Source organism: Propithecus coquereli, unplaced genomic scaffold, assembly GCF_000956105.1.
Source record: "Propithecus coquereli isolate 6110/MARCELLA unplaced genomic scaffold, Pcoq_1.0 Scaffold27, whole genome shotgun sequence".
Taxonomy (NCBI): domain Eukaryota; kingdom Metazoa; phylum Chordata; class Mammalia; order Primates; family Indriidae; genus Propithecus; species Propithecus coquereli.
Window position 1 is genome coordinate 14,535,467 of NW_012148285.1, and position 19,740 is coordinate 14,555,206.

Here is a 19,740-nt window from a genome sequence, read left to right on the forward strand (position 1 = left end):
CAGAAAAGACAAAAATTCCTGCCCTCCTGAAGCTGACATCCTAGCGGGGAGAGACAGACAATAAGCAAAATATATACATTCTAGAGCGTGTCTGGCAGTGCTACTGGGCACGTGGTCCACAGGTCGCTGACAATCCGCACTTTGGGACCAGTTCGTACCAAGGTGAGGAACGAGCACTACAGCACTGAGCACGCTGTTTAGTTCAGCGAACATTTTTTTCTCGTAAGACTTTCTCGACAAAGGAAGCAGAGAACTGGTTCACATCCTGGCACAAACAAACCCCTTATGTCACGGCGAACAGGTAATATACAGTTCCCCGACCGGTTGGCTGAAAGATGTTAAGTGTTGAGAATAAAGGAAGAGTTTTTTTAAAAAGTGGTCAGGGACGTTCTCCGTCAAACAGTGACCTTTAGAAAATACTTAGGTGTGAAAACAAAACAAAACAGGAAGCAACATGGGCCAGGAAACATTCGGTTTCACTCACCAGGAAAGGTGTGCAGACCCAGGTGAAGGTGCCCACGGCCGCCAGGTAGGCCGACTTCTTCAGCACCTTCAGCTCCTCCTGCCTGATGGCCAGCACCTTGTTCTTGAACGCCAGCTCCCAGGCGTAAAGCTTGAGCACTTTGATCCCGTTGAGAATTTCGTTCATCAGCTTGATCCGGTTGTCTTTGCTCTTCATTTGCGCCACCTTCCGAGAGAGAGGGGCAATCAACGCCACGTCGGGGGGCTGGCCCCAGCATTGGACTGTCACTCAACACCACCATCTATTAAAAACGGGCCTCCTGAGGGTGGGTGGACCAACCCTCCTAGGACCTCACATGTCCTACCCTTGGCCCTGAGACCACGTCAAAGGGCTCCTCTACCAAGACGAAAAACCTGCTTCGCATCACATTAGATTAGACATTAGAGAAAACTACGCAATTTAGAATTGAGGAAAAGAGGCAAGAAAAACCCTTCTGGTATCCTGAGAAGGAGGGGCATGGCCCTATTCTGACCCAGGCACGGAACAGATGGCGTTTTTCTTCTCCGGTTTCTTATTTTTTTAATTTTCACCTGTACACGGTTGTTAAAATAGCGAAATGCTTCTGTACCAGTTGGCACTACTTCCGACCAGCGGGTGCTGGTGCTGTACAGCTATTAAATATTTTTAATACCACCCAGCATTTTCACATGCCAGGCGTCTAAGCATTTTACATGCATATTTAGCCATTGAACACTCACAAGGACCCTGGTGTTCAGTGCTATGGTCACCGCTGGGTCGCAGATGAGGAAACTTTAAGCCACGTGACCTGGAGGGCAGCAACGGAAGCTGTCTCGGGGGTGGGCAGCTTGAGGAAGCCCAAACATCCAGAGGATGAAAAGTGAGTCGGCCCCAAGCCCCCCCGACCCCCGCCTGTCCAACCGTCCCCACTCCACGGGGCCCCTCACTCCAACAGGCCCGTGTCCTGGAACTCGTCTCCCTGCGGCAGCATCAGTGTGGCCGAGGGCTCCCGTGTGAAGTTTCACAGCACATCATAAACACCCATCAGCGATGGAGCGGACCAAGAAAGTGGCCTCTTTTATGGACCATTAGGCACCAGTTCAAGTGAGTAAATTCCGGCTATGAAACACAGCCCTTTGGGAAAGATCCTCGAAGCCCGGTACTAAATGATATTAATAAAATCATGCTGCCAAGCAGGCCCGTTTGGGTAAAACAGATACGGTGATAATACACACATACACACCGAACCTAACTATTTAATCAGATCTGTGTATAAACACATAGGAAGTTCTAGAAGGATTCGCTTTGATGCGTTCACAGCGGTTGAGCGGGAAGGGGAGGCCATCCTCTTTTAATCTATAGACTTTGGGATTATTTAAACGTTTTAGTAATAAGAAAGCATTCAGTCTATTACTTGGGGATTTCAACTTTTTTTAAATACAAAATATCTCTGAAACTAAAGAGCTGAACGCCATGCCTTGCATAAGGTAAGAGCTTAATAGCGGGGGAAAGTAGAGGGTAATTTTTAACTCAGCTCTTGGAAGCTGAGTCACATAAACACATGATGAATAATTCCACGGGAAATGAGGGCTCTGTTGGAGGCCACTGACACTGTGACTTCGGCCACCGGTCCACTCGGTCTAACTGTGTCAGGAGCCCTCAACCTGGGCTGTGCACTAGGATGGCCTGAAAAGCTTTAAAATGCTGATGCCAAGCCCGGCCACGTTAACTGGGGACTGGGCCCCAGCGTTTGTTAAAGCCCCCCCAGGTGACTCCAACAGACAGGCAAGGCTGAGAACCCCAGGGCCTGAGCACAAGGAACTCGGCTAAACTGCACATGGAGAGGCCAGCTTGGAGCCCTGCGGACACGGACACCCTACCTGGTAGGTCTTGGTCTTCATCGCCATGACAGCATTGATGGGCACCATGAGGACCATCACAGCCACCCCAGCCAGGACGGAAGGGCCCAGGTTCTGAGGAAAGAAAGGAGACTCTTCATCACTCACCAGACAGGAGAGGACGAGGGCCTTAACAGCTGACACGGACTCTGCCCAGCCAGCTCCGGGCAAGATGCATTACTTTTACCCAACGACTAGGTGTGAAGAGTTTGCAGATTTACTTCAGAGCGTCTCTCTGGGTCCTCCCAACCCCTCTAAGAATATACAGGTCCACAATCCCTTGTCGAAAGCCCTCGGGGCGGGGGGCAAGAGTTTTAGGAAGGTTAGTGGAAAATAGCGAACACAGCCGCCTGTTTATCTTGCTTGAAGACTGCTTTCAAGTTTGGCTCTTGTCTGGTGTCCAGAAACTTGGATTTCAAGGGGGTTCCCACCATTAAAAGAATTGGTAGGAGTGGCTCTCACTGTCCCTTAACTGTTTGTACAAACCGTACAGTTTATGCTGAACAACCCCTTTCCTTCTGGGAGTCTGAACTTTTGGGACATGGCCAGGCAAAGGGCGTTTCCGTGACCTGCCCCCAGTAAAAACTCTGGGTGCGCGATCTCTCCCGCGATCTCTCCCGAGCTTCCCTGCTTGGCAACATTTCACACGTGTAATCCTAACTTGTTGCTGGGAAACTAGGTACACACTGTGTGACTCTCCCGGGCAAGGACTCCTGGAAGCTTGCACCTGGCTTCCCCTGGACGTTGGCCCAGGTACCTTTATTCTTTGCTAATATTGCTGGATTAAATTATAGCCATGGATACAACCGCATGCTGAGTCCTGTGAGTCCTCCTAGCAAATCATCGAATCTGGGTGTGGTCTCGGAGACCCCTGACACAGGTGTGTATGTCTGTAAATCCTTACGACCTCAGCAGGGCACAGCACAGCACTCTAGAATCAAACGCATTGATCTTCCAGCAGCCAAACAGGAATATTCACACTGAGAGGGATAATCAAGATGAGAAAGACCTTATCGGTGTAGGTGAAATTTCACCACCAAATGAGTTAAGGAAAACTTTACAGTTTTCAGAGCCTTTTGATGTGGGGCTTTGTAGATAACAGGTTTAGACTTGTTCTATTACCACATCTGCAGATAAGGAAACCGTTTCAGAAAGGTTAAGTGGTCAGTGGCCAAGACAAGATATAGATCTACATCTTTCAACTTCCTTCTGAATTACGCAAACAAAAAAAAGGCACCTTGGGAAGCTGGCCCACTGTACAGACTTGGCTGAAATACAGTCCCATCCTTAGCGTGGAACTGGAGGACAGTGTGGTTTTTCTTCCATCAGACATTCAGGAAAACAAGAGTATTCGTCTCTTCAAAGAAGTCACCCTCAGGGACTCCACTCCTAGTTTCAGAAAAATGTTACTGTTGTTCCAAACAATTTTGTGACATATTTCTGCCCAGTGAGACTAATAATCTAGCTTTGAGGATGAAGATGATTCCTACCAACAACCAAAGCATTCTGAATCCATGTTGATGGCAAATAACACTAGCTAAAATGTAATGAGCACATCTATATACCAGGTACTGGCTTGTTTGTTTTTTTAGAGACAGTGTCTCGCTCTGTCACCCAGGCAGGAGTACAGTGGCATGATCACAGCTCATTGCAGCCTCCTGCCTCAGCTTCCCATGTAGCTGGGACTACAGATGTGCACCACCATGCCCAGCTAATTTTTTTTTTTTTTTTTGTAGAGACAGGGTCTTGCTATGTTGTCTAGGCGGGTCTTGAACTCCTAGGCTCAAGCGATCTTTCAACCTCAGCCTCCTGAGTAGCTATGGATTACAGGTTCCAGCTACCTCGCCCGGCTCCAGGTACTGTTTTATGAACGTTTATCTGCATTCATTCATTTAACTGTCTCAATATACCTATGATGAGAGGTACCACTATTATCAATTTAGAGATGATGAAATTGAAGCTTCGTGACATTAAGTAACTTGTCCAAGGTCACAGAGCTAGAAATGGAAGAAGTGGGATTTGAACCCAGGCAGCTTGATTCCAGAGACCACATCATCATCCACTTTCCTGTACTGTGTTTTGATGGTCGAATAGAGAAACCCCATTTTTGGCCTCAAGGAGTGGTCCCCAAACAGGGACAAATTTGCCCCCCAAGAGACATCTGATAATATCTGGAGACATTTTTGGTTGTCACAACTGGAGGGGATGCTGCTACTGGCATCTAGGGATGCTGCTAAACACCCTGCAATATACAGGACAGCCCCCCAACAAAGAATTATCCAGCCCAAAATGTCAAAAGAGTCCAGGTTGAACAACCCTCATGTACAACAAGTGTGATGTTAAGCAATCTTCTAATGGTTCATAAACCAATCCTGAAGGCAATTCTAAAAGAAGTGTTTCAAAAATATTTTTAACCCATGGCAGCACTTTCTGGGAAAATAGACACCCCAAGAGATCTGGCATTTATTTAGATATGTAAATTCTGGTATTTTTGTCTTCTAAGTTTCATTATTTGAAACACTTTATTCACTTTCTGTTCCATAAATATACAAAAAAGGTGAACTACAAGAAAATCAGCAGGTCATTTCTTTCTTCTCCCTTTCTCTTTCAGTAACGGCAGATAATTTGGTGTGGGCTCATTATGCACCAGGCCCTGCAGGGGTTGCACCCACAGAAGATGCAAAAATAAGTCGGATGCTAAATGCCTATGAGTAGCTAACGTACTACCTTTACAGTTGAGGAGGCAATATACTGAGCACACAAATAACTGTTTGAGGAAGTAAAATCAGATGAGTCCCTACATTAAAGTTACTGGGATTCAAAAAAGGAGGAAGTCCACCTAACCGAGATCGGGAGGAAATCAAGGGAAGTGGCATTTGTTACAGCCTTGAAGGATGGCCAGGATTTCATCAACTACGAAAAAGGAAGGGAATACTTAGTGGAATGAAAGGCACGTGCAAAGGCTCAGAGGTGGGAAAGTGTGAGGCATGTGTTATGCGATGAGCTTCTTTGCTCAGCCTCTTTTTATTTTGGGAACTGTCCCTCCTCCTGTGGAAAAACTCACATCTCTTCTGCACTGGGAGAGGACATGTGACCCAGGCTGGCCAATCAGAGAACTCTGCCTTCTGGGCCACAGTGATTGGTTCAGGGATGTGAACAGGACTGTGCCAGGCCAATCAGAGTGCTCCCTGCAACTCTGGCTGAGGCAGGGAAATGTGGTCTCTCTTTTCTGGCACTATCTGTAAAAGTGATATAAGCCCAAAACTATGGAAGCCATCTGGGGAAATCCATTAAGAATGAAGCCAACTCAGAGAAAACCAGAGCCAAGAAATGACAACAGAGTGAGTGAGACTAAGTACTTACAACAGCGCTTGATCTGCTGGATCCATCCACGCCTGAAGCTAATCCCCAGAGTTTTCTGGTTTGTGCACCCCCAAAGTTCCCTTTATTTGCTTAGACTATTCTAACATAGGTTTCTATCCCTTGCAACCAACAGAATCTTGACCAACACAATTAGGGACTAGTGAATAAAGGAGTTTGGTTGGCGTTTGGGAGGATGCAATGGGAAAATGAGGTGTGTTGTTAATTACACTGTCAAGATGCAAACACCATGCCACCAAAGAGAACATAAATCTGACAACTCATGGAAGAAACGAAACATCCACGAATTGGTTAACGGGTCAGAAGATAAAATGTGAATGACAGCAAGAAATGCCAGTGAGCTACAGACACTCTTGTCATCGACACTCACGCCCCCTCACCCCCACTGCCGACACGTGGAAGTCCCTCCCTGCACGCAAAGGGGAACAACGGCAAACACGCACCACCCACAGGAGGTAGAGTGCGAGGATGACTTGCAGAGGGGCTGACCAGATCATGTTAATGTACGTGGTCAAGTCCATGAACCTCTGGGCGTCCACAGACATGAGATTGACGATCTCCCCGACCGTGGAGGATTTTCTGGCTGAGTTGGTGATCACCAAGGCCTGTGGGACAAAGGAGAGGGAGAGAGGGTGAGTGTGGTGAGTGAAGAGCCCTGCAGAGGCTAGAGACCCTCCAGGTCTGTGGAGAGGAAGGAGCCTCGACGGCGGAGAAGCCACAGATCCTTTCTCCTCCCCTGCCGGCCCATCTGCCTGCCCGGCCCATCAGGGTCTTCGCAAAGCCCACGCTCCTACAGACCACGCTCACTGCCTCCCACCTTGAGCACTTCAATTTGGAAGGGACCTTAGGCATCCTCAAAACCAGGGCTTTGCACACTTTAATGTGCACTCCACTACCTGGGCAGTGTGTTCTGGTGCAGTTGCCAATTCAGCAGGTCCGGGGTGGGGCCTGGGACGCTGCATTTCTAACAAGCTCCCAGGTCATGCTGGTGCTGCTCATCCCAAACCCCGCTGAAGGACCAAGGGGCTAGGCTGGGGTCTCTCGACCTTGGCATTCCCGACATTTGAGACTAGGTAATTCTTCGTGTGGCTGTCCTGTGCATCGTCGGGTGTTAAGCAGCATCCCTGGCCCCTATCCATCAGATGCTGTCACTCCAAGTTGTGACAACCAAAAACATCTCCAGATATTGCCAAGTATCACCCGGTGGGCGAGAACCACCGGTCTAGGCCGCATGGCTGCACACCATCCCCTGTGGACTTTTAAAAATACTGACACCTGGGTCCTAGCTGTGCGCTCTCAACTTAGTTTGTATGCGTGAATTCTGGGCGTCAGGAGTTTAAGGCCCCAGGTGAGTCTAATTCACTGACAGGGCTCAGAAGCACCGGTCTAGCCCATCTTTCCAAACCATCCACGAGCCTGTCTCTTCCTAACGCACGGGCCAAGTGATGTCCTTTCCCCAGAGGCAACGAAAATGAAGGGATGGAGAAGGTAACTCGGTTCCTTTAAAGCCGGATGTACACAGATGTCTGCTACGTACTCTGTCAAACTGTGAGTGAGACCGGCTCAAACAGAGAAAATTAATGGCAAAGTGAGGATCCGAACTTGGATTTCCCCACATCAAGGACCACTGATCCATCTAAGACACTCAATAGCCCACGGCTGACCTATGGGTGCACAGACATTCCACACACTGACCCCTGAAGTCAGCTTCGCCTAAGGTGTGATGCCTGACGGTCACCATCCTTGCCACCCTACGTCTCCAAGGCCACCCTCACCCTGCCGCTCCAGGAGCTGGGCTGGAGACCCCCACGCTGGCCCTGCAGTGACCCCGCCCAATCCCTGTGGATTCTGAGGCTGCAGGTGGGGACATCCAAGCCAGCACGTGCGCCGAGGACGCGGGGTCCCCTACCTTCCGGTAGACGGCGCCGATGACCGCGGTCTTGACCCTCATGCCGCTGACGAAGCAGATGTGGAAGTACTGGTGCAGCACGAGGGTCTGCAGGCAGGTGCTGACGAACAGCAGCGCCGTGTACAGGTAGCCCTGCCAGTCCGGGGCCTCCGTGTCGTTCACGAAGTTGATGAGCAACCTGCCAGGGGGCGAGGGAGGCCGTGACTGTGACTCACGGGGGCAGGGAAGAGCGCTTCCGGGCTAGCACCGGTTCTCTCGGGCGCTGGCCCTTCGGCTTCGCAGACGGAAAAACAAGCCCACAGTGGTCTGACTGCGCAGGTGGCCCAAGCCACTCGTGACGAGGGCCTCTGCCTTGGCCTCCTCGCACTGATCGCTGTCTCATCGGCAGCAAGTGACCCGAAGGTGACCAAATGGGAACACAAGGGACAGAGGGAAGGAGGAGGATTGCATGGCCCCAAGGGACAGAGAAGAGGGGGGAGGAAAGGGCAAACTGCTTTCTGAATTCCCAGTTCCTGGCAGCAGTTTTTCGTGAGATCTGCCAGCATTTCCTTGCTCCTGGTTTCCCAGAATGAACCCATATCCTCCCCATTTTGAATTCGCAGAAGCCTAGTGGGTCTCTGTGACTTGCAACCAAAGTGGCCTTGACTAAGATGGTAATTCAGCAGAGCATAAAACGAAGCAGGTCACAATGGAGACACTGGCCGTGGGTGTGCTCAGGGTGTGCTGCCGCGGGACCCTAAGGCGGTGAGTAACCCAAGGGAAAGGTCAAACTAAGGAGATCGGGAGCCCCGCGGGAGGGAAGAGGGCTTGCTTACTTTAAGAGCTCGGGGCCGGCAAACATCATCAGGTCGTGGATGGCCTTAAAGAAGAAGCTCATGAGGAAGTAGGGCCCGAAGGTCTTGTATAACACCTTAAACAGACAGGGCTCCCGGTCCTTCTGGGGGGACTTGACGATCAAGGCCTCCGCCTCCTCGTTCACATCCAGCTTGGAACTCCCCTTTGGCTTGGCGGGATCCTTAGCGGAGTACACGATCTTCACTGGCTGCCTGGAACGCACGGAGGGAAACAGCTGTGGGGTCCCCCAGAGACACAGCCACCACCCCAGGGAGAGGCCAGGGAACGTCACCCTCCAGGGAAGGCAGAGCCAAAGACAACAAGCCACCGCAGAGAGTCAGCTTAGCACAGTGGTTCTGAACACAGAGGCGGGAGCCACGGGTTCAAATCCTGGCTTGGCCACTGGCCAGCTGTGCGATTTTAGGCAACTTCCTTGACCTTGAGGCCTTAGTTTTCTCATTCATAAAATAAGGACAAAAGTAGGACCCACTTCACAGGGCTGCTGTGAAAACTGAGTTGATAACATGGGAAAGGTTTAGAACAGTGCCAGCCCCAAACTGATCTACAGATTCAACGCAATCAAAATGAGGGCTGGGCGAGGGCCAGCTTCTAAAAGCTGCCTGCTTTCCTACACTCACGGCCACTGCTTCCATCTTCAAAGCCGGCAGCCAGCATCTCCTCTCCCTGACCTCCGGTCTCCCACTCACAAGGAAGCTTGTGATGACATCACACCTGCCCAGATGAGCCAGAATATTCTCCCCATTTCAAAATCCTTAATCAGATCTACAAACCTTTTGTTGTGTGAAGTAACATACCCACAGGCTCTGGGATAGGGACTGGTGGGGGGCAGGGGCATTATTATGCTGACCACAGAGGATACTTTCTGATTTCCATGTTGTCATATCACCACCTAAGGTCCTTCCCTGCTTGTGTCACTTGTTTTCCCTGGCTGGGATTTTCAGAAGGACTTCTTCTAACTTATATAGGCCTTCTTGGCAAGGAGGAAGGGAGCGGCTCAGTCCTCGCCGTCCTGTACGCCCACTTCCTGAGCAGGACCCTGTGCTGCGTGGGCTGTTCTCAACCGCCGGGAGATGGGTGCCAAAGGGCCTGGGAGAAGGGCTCAAGCAGGCAGGGGAGGAAGGCCCAGACCCGGGCGGTGGAGGTCAAGTGCAAGGGACGGGATCAGCTAAGTCAGGAAAGGAAGACACCTGTCAACAAGGGGCCTACAAGGCTGAAAGGAGCTCCCGGAAGGGAGAAGAAACACGCAGACCATCTGAATGGTCCAGCTGCAAGAAGACAGGAAAGCTGAGCGGGGAAGGTTTGAGCCAGGATAAAACTGCCCAGAACAGGGGGACAGAAAGGGCCGGGATGGTGGGACTGGGAGGAAAAAGGGGCTTGCTGACTTGATCCGAATTTTGACACGGGCAAAGGTAGCAATCGGCCACTTGTGCACTAATACTGCCTGGGCTCCTGCTCTGGGCCAGGAGCTGAGGAGATCCCCACCAGCAGGCAGCCTCGTGAGAGTGTTAAATGAAGTTCAGCCTAAAGCAACCTCCTAACATGTTTTTAAGTTCGGCCTAAAGGCTTCTCCGTACATAGTCAACTATAACCTCACTGAACATATAAACAGACTGTAGCCGACTACGGTAACAAGCAGGCAAGTCTCAGCCAATCACAGGCAGCCAACTGTTCAAACCATGTTCGCATAAGGCGCACACCGAGCTGTAACCAATCCAGTGACATACATCACTTTCTCTTAATGTTATCTGTCCATGTGGCAGACCCAAAGTCACCGTGAATCTATACTACTTCTGGGGGCTGATGATTTGTGAATCGTTCTTGGCTCCATTAAACTGTTAAATTTGTCTAAAGTTTGTCTTTTAACAGACGGTGTCAGAAGTGGGACTCAAAGTAGAGCTGCCAGCAAACCCTAGGAGCTGGGGATCACGGGAAAGTTCTCTTGGATTCTGAAGCTCCATAGATGTGTCTTTTGGGCTATCCGAGTTTGAGCAAATTTTTGATCTGCATTTGGTTTTCCAGTCGCAACAGAAACTGGGCTGGATCCAGGATTGGATTGGATCTGACAATTAACTAGATTGGATATGGTTAGAGGCCTCAGATGTCTGATTGGGTCAACGGGAAACTGTCAACAAACGGCAATACTGCAAGGGGTGTAAACTCTGGCTTTTGCAAATGTGCGGGGATTTTTGTGTTCAGCCTCCTTTGTTTCTTTTTCTTGCATCCTCAGGCAGGGAAAAGTCACTGCCTAAGGTGAGCAAGGGGATCTGAAAGCGCAAGTCAAGACTCAACATAAAAGTGGGATCCTTAACTTCCTAAGAACTGAGTGCTGCACCTTCGGGCTACGCTACCCTTCCACGTATGAGCATTAAGCCCTGGAAGCAACAAATGCTTATGAAAGTGGTGAGATCTTATGAGAGACAATTTAAAATTACAGTGGAACGACATTCTAAATGATCAACACTGCACTTCAAGAAATGCATTTAAAAATGAGGGCTCCCGAATTAGGCTCATCCAGGGATGTCTACCAATGTGCAGAAACTCCTATGAAGATTTCAAGATTTGTACTGCCTCTTTTAAAAAACTCTAAACAAACGAGTGTCCCACGCCCCCAGCATATGCTCTCAGGGGGTCGTGGCAGACAGAATCCATGGCCCGCTTAAGCAACATTTTTCTCTCTTCTTTTCTACCCAAATTGCCTTAACTGCACATGAGGGTCTATCCCATCTGGCAGATGAGCAAACTATGGCCCAGAGACGTGAGGCCTCTTGCCCAGATCCACAAAGCTAGTAAAAGGAGGCACTGCCAGTGCCCCAGCCCGGATTCAGGTCACGGGAAGGAGGTGACTGGATCATCCTGAGTGTCTGGCTTCCCACGAAGTGCAAGGAAACTCACACTTACTTCCTACACTTGGCACATTCCTTCTTCCAGTTCTTCACCAACACAGGCACAACTTGTTCCGACGTGTCCTCCCTGTTGAGGGACCAGAGGTCACTGCCCTCCAGGGGCTGGCGGAAGCCCCGGATCATCAACCTGGGCGAAGACACAAGGGGAGCAGTCAACGAGAGCCCATGCGCTGCAGTGGCGGTGGCGGCACAGGAGGAGGAAGAGGAGGAGGAAGAGGAGGAGGAGGAGGGGGGCGGGGCTCGCTCCACACGCCCAGCGCCCCTGCCACCTGAGGCAGCCATACAACTAGGAAAATCCCAATACGGATGGATATTCAGGCATGTTACATAATTACTGCTCATTCTATTAGGTCACCTAGGAAAAATCACTAAAAATCACTTTTTTTAGAGATGCACATAGAAGATTCAGGAGGGAAATATCAGGATGGCTTCGATTTACTTTTTAAGTTTTTAAATTTATAAAGGCTGCTATGACGAAGCACTAGCAATCTTATTTTAATCTGGGTGATGAGTTGTTCTATTATACCATCCTTTCTGCATGTCTGAACACTTTCAGGATAAACAGCAGACCTAATATTTTCATTTGTTATTTTGAAATAAATTCAAACTTATAGAAAAATCACCAGAATTGTCCAAAGAATTCACTGAGCTCACTACTGTTGATGTATTGCAGTATCATTCTGTCTTACCCATCTACCCACACACACATGCAAACACACAATCTTTTTCTGAACCGTTTGAGAGTAAGTTGCAGACTCTACATGCCTTTACCCCTAAAACTTTGCATGTATCCCCCTGAAATCCAGGACAAGCTCATACATAACCAGAGCACAATTATCAAAAACAAAAAATGCAGTCCATATTTAAATTACATTAATTGTCCCAGTGATGTTCTTTAACAGTAATGTGAAAAAATTATGTAAAACATTTCATTAAAAAAAAATGTTTGTAAAAAGTTCATATAAACAAAGGTGATGCTTATTGGGGCGGGGGAGATTCAAATAATCCCCAGTAAGATGTTGACAACAGGTAGAAAAAGATAGGAGGAAGTGTATCAAAATGCTGATAGCGGTTGCCTCTGGGTGTTTTCTTGTTGTTGATCTATGCATGTTTCTCTTACCCACATCCCCTACGGTCAGCGTGTAGTATTTTTCCAATGGGGGAGAGAAGACGATATCAGCAATATTAATAACTATACCTAATGTAAAAAATGCCCAAAACTACAGGTACGAGCAAGATAGCTTCTGGCTACCCCAGGCCAAGACTTCCACAGGGGTTTAAGCTGCTCATGGCTCACGTATTTAAAAGTGCATGACCTTGGGGGTCAGAGTCAGTGTCTCTGAGACCATGTGCCCAGCACAGGCAGCTTCAGGACACAATTCCATAGAAGAGCAAAGGAGGGAGGGATGGAGGAAGGGAGCAGTGGGGGAGCTGAGCTACATTTGTTCATTCATTCATTCATTCACTCCCCACAACCCACCCAGGGTCTGGGGCGCCCGCCTTACCCTGTGATCCACCAGAAGGTGATCCTGGAAAGGAAGGAGGCACCAGATTCCGGGCAAGGATTCTAGAGGGAAGAAAGCACAGGGTGGAAAAGAAAAGGTAATTAACAATTAAACTTGTCACCTCTGCCAGAGCTCGTCAAGGAGTCGTCAGTTGGCCACTCTTCCTTCAAAAGGACCATCACCTGCTCCCGTACTGTTCTGCCCCCGAAATGAATTCCTCTCCCGAGCCCCAGGAGGAAGAAACGCATGGCAGATCCTCTAGTTTCACCCAACAAATATCTCCTGAGTGTCAGTGCACCGTGCTCCAGACCCACCTTATAACGCCGCACCCACCCCACGAGCTGGGGTTGCTGTCAACCCCACTTCGCTCGTTCATTCAACAAAGATTTGCAGTACTATGTGCCAAACGCTCTACAAAGAGCTGCGTACTTGCATTATTTCATATCCCCACAGAACTCTATGAACATGGTACTACTAATACCTCCACCACATTCATTCATCCATCCAACAAATACTTCCTCTACGAGCTAGCTCTGTTCTAAGTGCTTTACACAAATTACCCCATCTAACCTTCATAACCACCTTAAGAGGTAGGTAAAACTATCATCCCTGTTTCGTAGTTAAAGAAACCAAGGACCAGAAGTGGAAGGACTTGTCCAAGGTCCCATAGCTACAAGTGGTAGGGACAGAATGTGAGCCCCAAAGAGTTAGGCTCCAGAGAGAGATACCAACTGCCCACATGAGCAAAGGCAAAAGAGCAATTGTGATATATGCTTTGAAGGTGGGTAAATATCACCACTGAGACAACATATACAGATGGGGGCTGATCTAGTTTACTGGGGTCAGAGAAGGCTTCCTCGAGGAAGCTGGTCAAGCTGGCATCTGAAGGGTGAGTAGAGGAAAACTCAGGAGGAAAGGCAAGGCATGCCCAGCAGAGAGCAGTGTGTGCAAAGGCCCTGTGGTAGAGGGAAGCACAACAGACTTCAGGAACCAAGATGGGGCCCGAGCAGTCCACACCGGAGGCCATGTAAAGAATTTTGGTCTTCATCCTAGAGGCAGTGGACAGTCACTGACAGATTCTAAACAAGCTATCAAAGAACCTGTTTCCGAGAGGTACAATGTTGCTCAACATCATGCAGACAAGGCAAGTGCCATCAGCACAGGGCCTCTGGATTAGAGACAAAAGCCGGCTTTCAATGCGGATACACACAGGTCTCCTGAAACAAAGCTTTAGTTCAGGGAAGGGAGGTCACCATGCAGCAACGAGGTCTTTAGCCAAGGACTGGCTCAGCTGTTCCAGTACTTTGCAGAGATAAGGCATTCAGAGAGCCTGATAAGACGGCACACTCTAATCAAGCGGTTTTCCAACCAGGCTGGGAGTGCTTTTAAAAAAAAAAACTCTGCCTAGGCCCTACCCCACACCCCCAGAGATTCTAATTAAGCTGGTGTGGGGTAGGACCAGGCATTTGCTGTTGTTTTAAACTTCCAGATACTTCTTGTCAAAGTGGCTGGGCAGGAAACACAGGAGATAAGCCTAGAACATCTTGTTGTGCCCAACAACAAAGAAACTAAAGATGAGTGCGATTGTTAAGAGGCCCCAGAACCAACCAGAAGCTGCCCCCACTGGCCAACAGAGACAAGTGAGCTTCCACGAGGATGATAAGCACAGTGGACTGAAACAGACCAGGTATGTTTAAATACACAAGTTCACACTGATGCTGGAAAAAAAAGAAATGAGTCATTCTGCAACCTCAATGGATTATTGGAACATTTGATGATATTAAAGAATTACTATTAACATTTTTAAGCCAAAGATGGTACTGCAGTTACATTTTTAAACATCCTTATCTTTCAGATATTATCACTGGAGAAAGCTGGGTGAAGGTGCACAGGGACGCTACTCTTTTTGCAACTTTGTGTGAGCCTGTTTCAAAATTAAAAAGTTATTAAAAAGAAATTTTAAAAACGCGTGTCCTTCCGAGGTACGTACTGAAATGCTTACCTATGCGATGCAGGCTAAAGAGCCCAAGGCAGTTCACTATTCTAGGCCGTCTACGTTGTTTCCATCATAAACAGCAAAATAAAAGGCTTGTCCGGTGACTCAAGCACAAGGCCAGAGCCGAGAAGGACCAGGTGCCATCCTGAGGACATGCAGGGTGAGGGGGATCCCAAGCCTTGCCTGCCAGAATCACTTGGGGAGTTGGTTAAATGCAGGTGCCTGGGGCCCCATCCCAGACCCACTAACTCAGGACCTTGGGGCTGGGGGCCTGACGTCGGTGTATCTGTAACAAGGCAAACCAGGCGCAGCTGGCCCGTGGACCTACCTTCCCGACCAACCCCACCGCAGAGCAAGTCCAGACTGCGCAGCCAGACGGACCTGGGTTTAAATCCAGCCCTGCTATTTTCTAGCTGAACAGTCTTGGGTGAGTCTCTTTCCCCGCAAAGCCTTGGTTTTCACATCTGAAAAATGGGAGTAGTCGCTCCTACTGCTCAGCCTACTTGACGACACCGCCAGGAGGAACCAGTGACATGAGGTCCATGGGACCGAGTTGTAAACTGGAGTTTTTCCAACCTAAGGTGGCAACACCACTCGCGGAGGTGGCGGTATTTGCTTTGGAGGCTGGGTGCAGAATGTTTCACTGCAGGTTGGTTTTTCTTCTGGAAGAGTGGACACCTTCCTGCCCACCCAGTCAGTGGGTGGGTCATCGGGGAATCGCAAATCCACTTCGAGTGCAGCCCAAGTCCTACCCGCTGTGAAAGGTTAAGCAAGGTGCTTGCTGGCAGAGAAGGGAGGATGGGGTGGGGCCCGCTGGCAATGACTCATTTATCTCCTGGGCAAGTATTTCAGGGGGACCTAGTTACACGCTAGGATGAGGGCTGAGTGCTGGGGACTGAGCTGTGAAGAAGACAGTGACAGCGACCAGTGAGGCCCCTGCCCCGTTCAGCTTCCCGATGCACACACATTGATAACGCTAAACAGCGGGAGCTGTGACAAAGGGAAAACCAGGGTGCCAGAGAGAAGAAGGGGGCGGGGTGGGGCAGCTTATGTGCGAAGCACGGTGCTGAGCAGGTGGAACTGGAATCCCAGCTCTGCCTCTTCCTGGCTGCAGGACCTTGGGCAAGTTCCCCAGCGGTGAAGATAAAATGAGACAAAACATGTTAAGTACTTAGGATAGTGCCTGGCACGGTGTAAAAGCTCAAGAAATGGTATTATTAGTAGCAATAATAATAATAGTGAAAACAGCAACAATGGCTTCTAGTGTACCAAAACATCAAGTTGTACACCTTAAATACACACAACTTCTATTTGTCAAGATACGCCAATAAAGCTGAGTGAGGGAAAAAAAGACTAATGGCTTCGTGATCCTCCAAGCACTGTACCAGATGCTTTACATGTCAGGAGTGGCCAAGTACAGCGCACAGGCCAGCTGTTTATAAATAAAGTTTTATTGGGACGCAGTCACACCCGCTCATTCACATATTGTGTGTGGCTGCTTTTGAGCTACACAGCAGAGCTGGGTACTGCCACAGAGACTGCATGGGCTGCAAAGCCCAAGGCATTTACCAGCTGGCCCTTTCCAGAAAGAGTTGGCGAACCCCTGCTTCCAGCAACCTACACGATACTCTAAGACACGGCGATTATTAAGGTGTGAAGTCAGGCCTCAAATGTCAGTTGTTTGCCTGCAAACCCAGTTGTCTTCAGCCTTGGCATCAACGCAGGGGACAGAGATGGTGGGGGTTGGGGGAGGGGCCAAAACGCAGCCTATGCCCAGCTCAACAGGACCCTCAAGCCCTGGGGGCACTAACCCTCACTCTGGCTAGTAAAACCGAGTCCCCAGCCATCGGGCGAAAACTCCCCATGCAAATGCAATACGGTCGTGTTACCGACGGAACGCTTCTCGGTTTCTAAGCTGCACACTCCAAGAGCGTTGTCCAATTCTTCTCCCCAGGCTTCCTCTCTCCTCTGGATCCAACACGGATTTTCGGATTATATGAAGTTACCGACAGAGAGGCCAACACAGGGTCCTCTCCACGGGCAGAGGAGCAAATCTATCAGTCTGGGAGCTGGTTTCTGGACGTCTCTATTTGACACGGAAGTCATTTTGTGATAACACAGACAACGGAACTTCTGAAGCAGCCAAAACTGAGAGTAAAAAAGGAAAAAAAAAACAGGCCACTGCATGACAATCCAGGCAGCATTCCGTGTTACTGAAGGACCACCCCCTGGCATAACTCCTTCCGTGCAAAAGACAGAGCTGCCAGCCAGGGGGTTGCCAGCCTCAGAGGCTAAAATGCAGCAACGCCTGTCGCAGGTGGGATGAAGGAGGTTTGTTAATTGGTCCCTCATTCATTCAGCAACGAAAATAATTCAGCCAAGTCCTAGCTGATGGCAGAGAGAGGGACAGTCTGATTTACACAAGAGTGAGATGTGTTCTTTGGTATCTATATTGACATCTATGTTTGGCACCACGTGATTTGGCCAGAAACCCTGTGATTTAAGCCAATTTGGTACAACAGTCCCAGGCACCGATTCTTTGAGCACTGGTCATTCCTTACGTTGCACAACGTAGTTTGGGGACCTTGTCTGGGTCTTTCAGCATCCTGGCCTATTTGTCAGAAAGTCTCTGGGTCTCCACACACATCTCTGGTTGTGATTCTGCTTTTAGTTCTAATCAGGTTTCTGCCAGTGACTTCCACGCTGCATTGCCCGAATGCCCAGCAGTAAGGGACACAGGCAGCAGCAATCTGAGCGGTGGCTCTCAAACGCAGCCCCGTCACCAGCAGCACCTGGGAACTTGTTGGAAATGCAAATGCTTGGGCTCCACTCAGACCTACTGCATCAAAAACTTTGGGGGTGGGGCCCAGCAACCTGTGTCTTACCAAGTTCGCCAGGTGAGGAAAATGTATGCTCAGGTATGAAAATGCAGTGGGAGGGTTCCTGACACTTCACCACTGTGACCCTCAGTGTCTTCATTGGTGAAACAGGGAGACAGATCAATCCTGCCTTGTTGGGAGAATTAAATAAATAACACAGTGCACCTTATTACTAGATAGAAACTAAATGTGCAACAGGAAGAGATTCTCCCTACAATGCAAACATCGGTGATTTGTTTGCTTGGCTGCTTACCAGCTATGCAAACTGCCTCCCTGTTTGGGCTTCCTGTACTGTAGCACACATCATGAATCTTCCACCTTTCCCACGCACTCGTCTGGTTTTTTCTAGTTTTTGGCATGCTAGCGTGCACAAAGTCAACGTCCCAGCTCAGCCTTCCTCTCTGCCTGCCTGGGCACCTGCAATGGCTTTCTAACTGCCACCAACCAATGCATCCTTTTCCTTTCAGCCGGAGGGATCCTCCAAAACCTGTCCAACTTAAGGGTGCCACTCCACTGCTGGAAAATCTTTCATCAGCTCCCACCACAGGCAGGTTAAAATTCCAAGTCCTTCTTGTGATACACAAATCTACCCTTGATGTCTCATGTTCTGCTCCCTGGCTCTTCCATCTCCTTCCACTCACCTTCTGGCCCCTCCAACCTAGCCTGGCAGACTTCCACACAGTCCCCAACACCCACAAGCTCCATCATACCACCGGGCCTTTGCACATGCTGGTTCCTCTACCAGGAGCACTGCCCACCCCATCACCTCCAACCACATTGACCTGGCCAAGGCCTCCATTCCTCTGATCGGGTATCCCCTCCCTCCCCAGCGCTGACAGGGACCTCTCCTCAGGCCCCCACAGCTTCCAGCACGTTCCTCCCTCTAAGCCCCCACCGTCTGCTGTCACCTCTCCTTCCAGCTGTCCTCCAGGGCAGTGGTAAGGTCTGCACCTTCCTAGCCCAGCTCAGCTGCTGGCATGACATTGAATTACCAAAGGGCTGACAGCAGGAGGGACAAAGGGAGAGAAAATGGGGTTTGCCATGCTTAATCCTCCACAGCCCAAGATCAGGCCTCTGGGGGGGGTGGGTGTGGAGTCTGACCAAGAAGGGGCACGAGGGAATTTTCCGGAGACCTTATACGGTAATGTTCCGTAACTTGACAGGGGTTTAAAAGTTATTCATTTATCAAAACTCATCAAATGCTAATGAGATGAGAAATTTCCCTGCATGTAAATTTTAGGGAAAAAACCCAGAACTGTAAGCGGATATTGAACTCTAGCTAATGATCTGCATCAAAAGCGTTTGGGTGAAGGGTATTCATGTATTTCCAAGTAAGTTTCAGCTACCAAAAACACTCGCCGGCCGGCTGAGCAGCTGGCTGGACAGACAGGTGCGTGATAAAGCAAGTTCGGCAAGATGTTAATGGTGGCTCCAGGTGCCAGGTATGTGGCCGCTCGCTGTATAACTCTTTCCCGTTTTCTACAAGCTTGAAAATGTTCATAGTAAAATGTTGGAGGAAAAATACTCCATGTTGTATGGACAGGACTAAAAATATCTCTTACTTCAAATGAGCTGAGCAGCTTCTACTGAATGTCCTAAACCAGTGTTTTTCAACCAGGGGACTTGTTAGAGGGGGATCCCGGCTCAGTGGGTCTGGAGTGGGGCCCGAGTTCCTGGGGACGCCACGGTGTTACCGCCGGACCAAGGACCCCGCTGTGAGTAGGGAGGACCCACCAATGATCTGCCGCAGTCCCCACCCCCCTATCTACACAACACTCCTTCTCGCCACTGCCCGGCAATAGCCTCCGTGGCAGTGAGATGGGAGGGTGGGAGGCTGGGACAGGCAGGAGCCCTGGGAGGCTCGGTCAGCTCTGCCCAGGATCCCAGAAGCCCTGTCAGCCCCAGAACAGGGAGCGGAGTTGGGAGCAGCCCC

General features: G+C 49.6%; 1 protein-coding gene across 1 annotated transcript in view; it reads right to left on the reverse strand.

The window, feature by feature from the left end:
- ABCC1 (ATP-binding cassette, sub-family C (CFTR/MRP), member 1) overlaps positions 1 to 19,740 on the reverse strand; it is a 128,473-nt gene that overhangs the window by 54,771 nt on the left and 53,962 nt on the right. The window contains exons 6-12 of the mRNA XM_012647557.1: positions 12,933 to 12,994; positions 11,423 to 11,554; positions 8,485 to 8,715; positions 7,670 to 7,847; positions 6,204 to 6,365; positions 2,362 to 2,454; positions 485 to 688 (exon numbers count right to left, since the gene is read on the reverse strand). Of these exons, the coding sequence (XP_012503011.1) occupies positions 485 to 688; positions 2,362 to 2,454; positions 6,204 to 6,365; positions 7,670 to 7,847; positions 8,485 to 8,715; positions 11,423 to 11,554; positions 12,933 to 12,994 (1,062 nt within the window). The remainder of the gene's footprint in view (positions 1 to 484; positions 689 to 2,361; positions 2,455 to 6,203; positions 6,366 to 7,669; positions 7,848 to 8,484; positions 8,716 to 11,422; positions 11,555 to 12,932; positions 12,995 to 19,740) is intronic.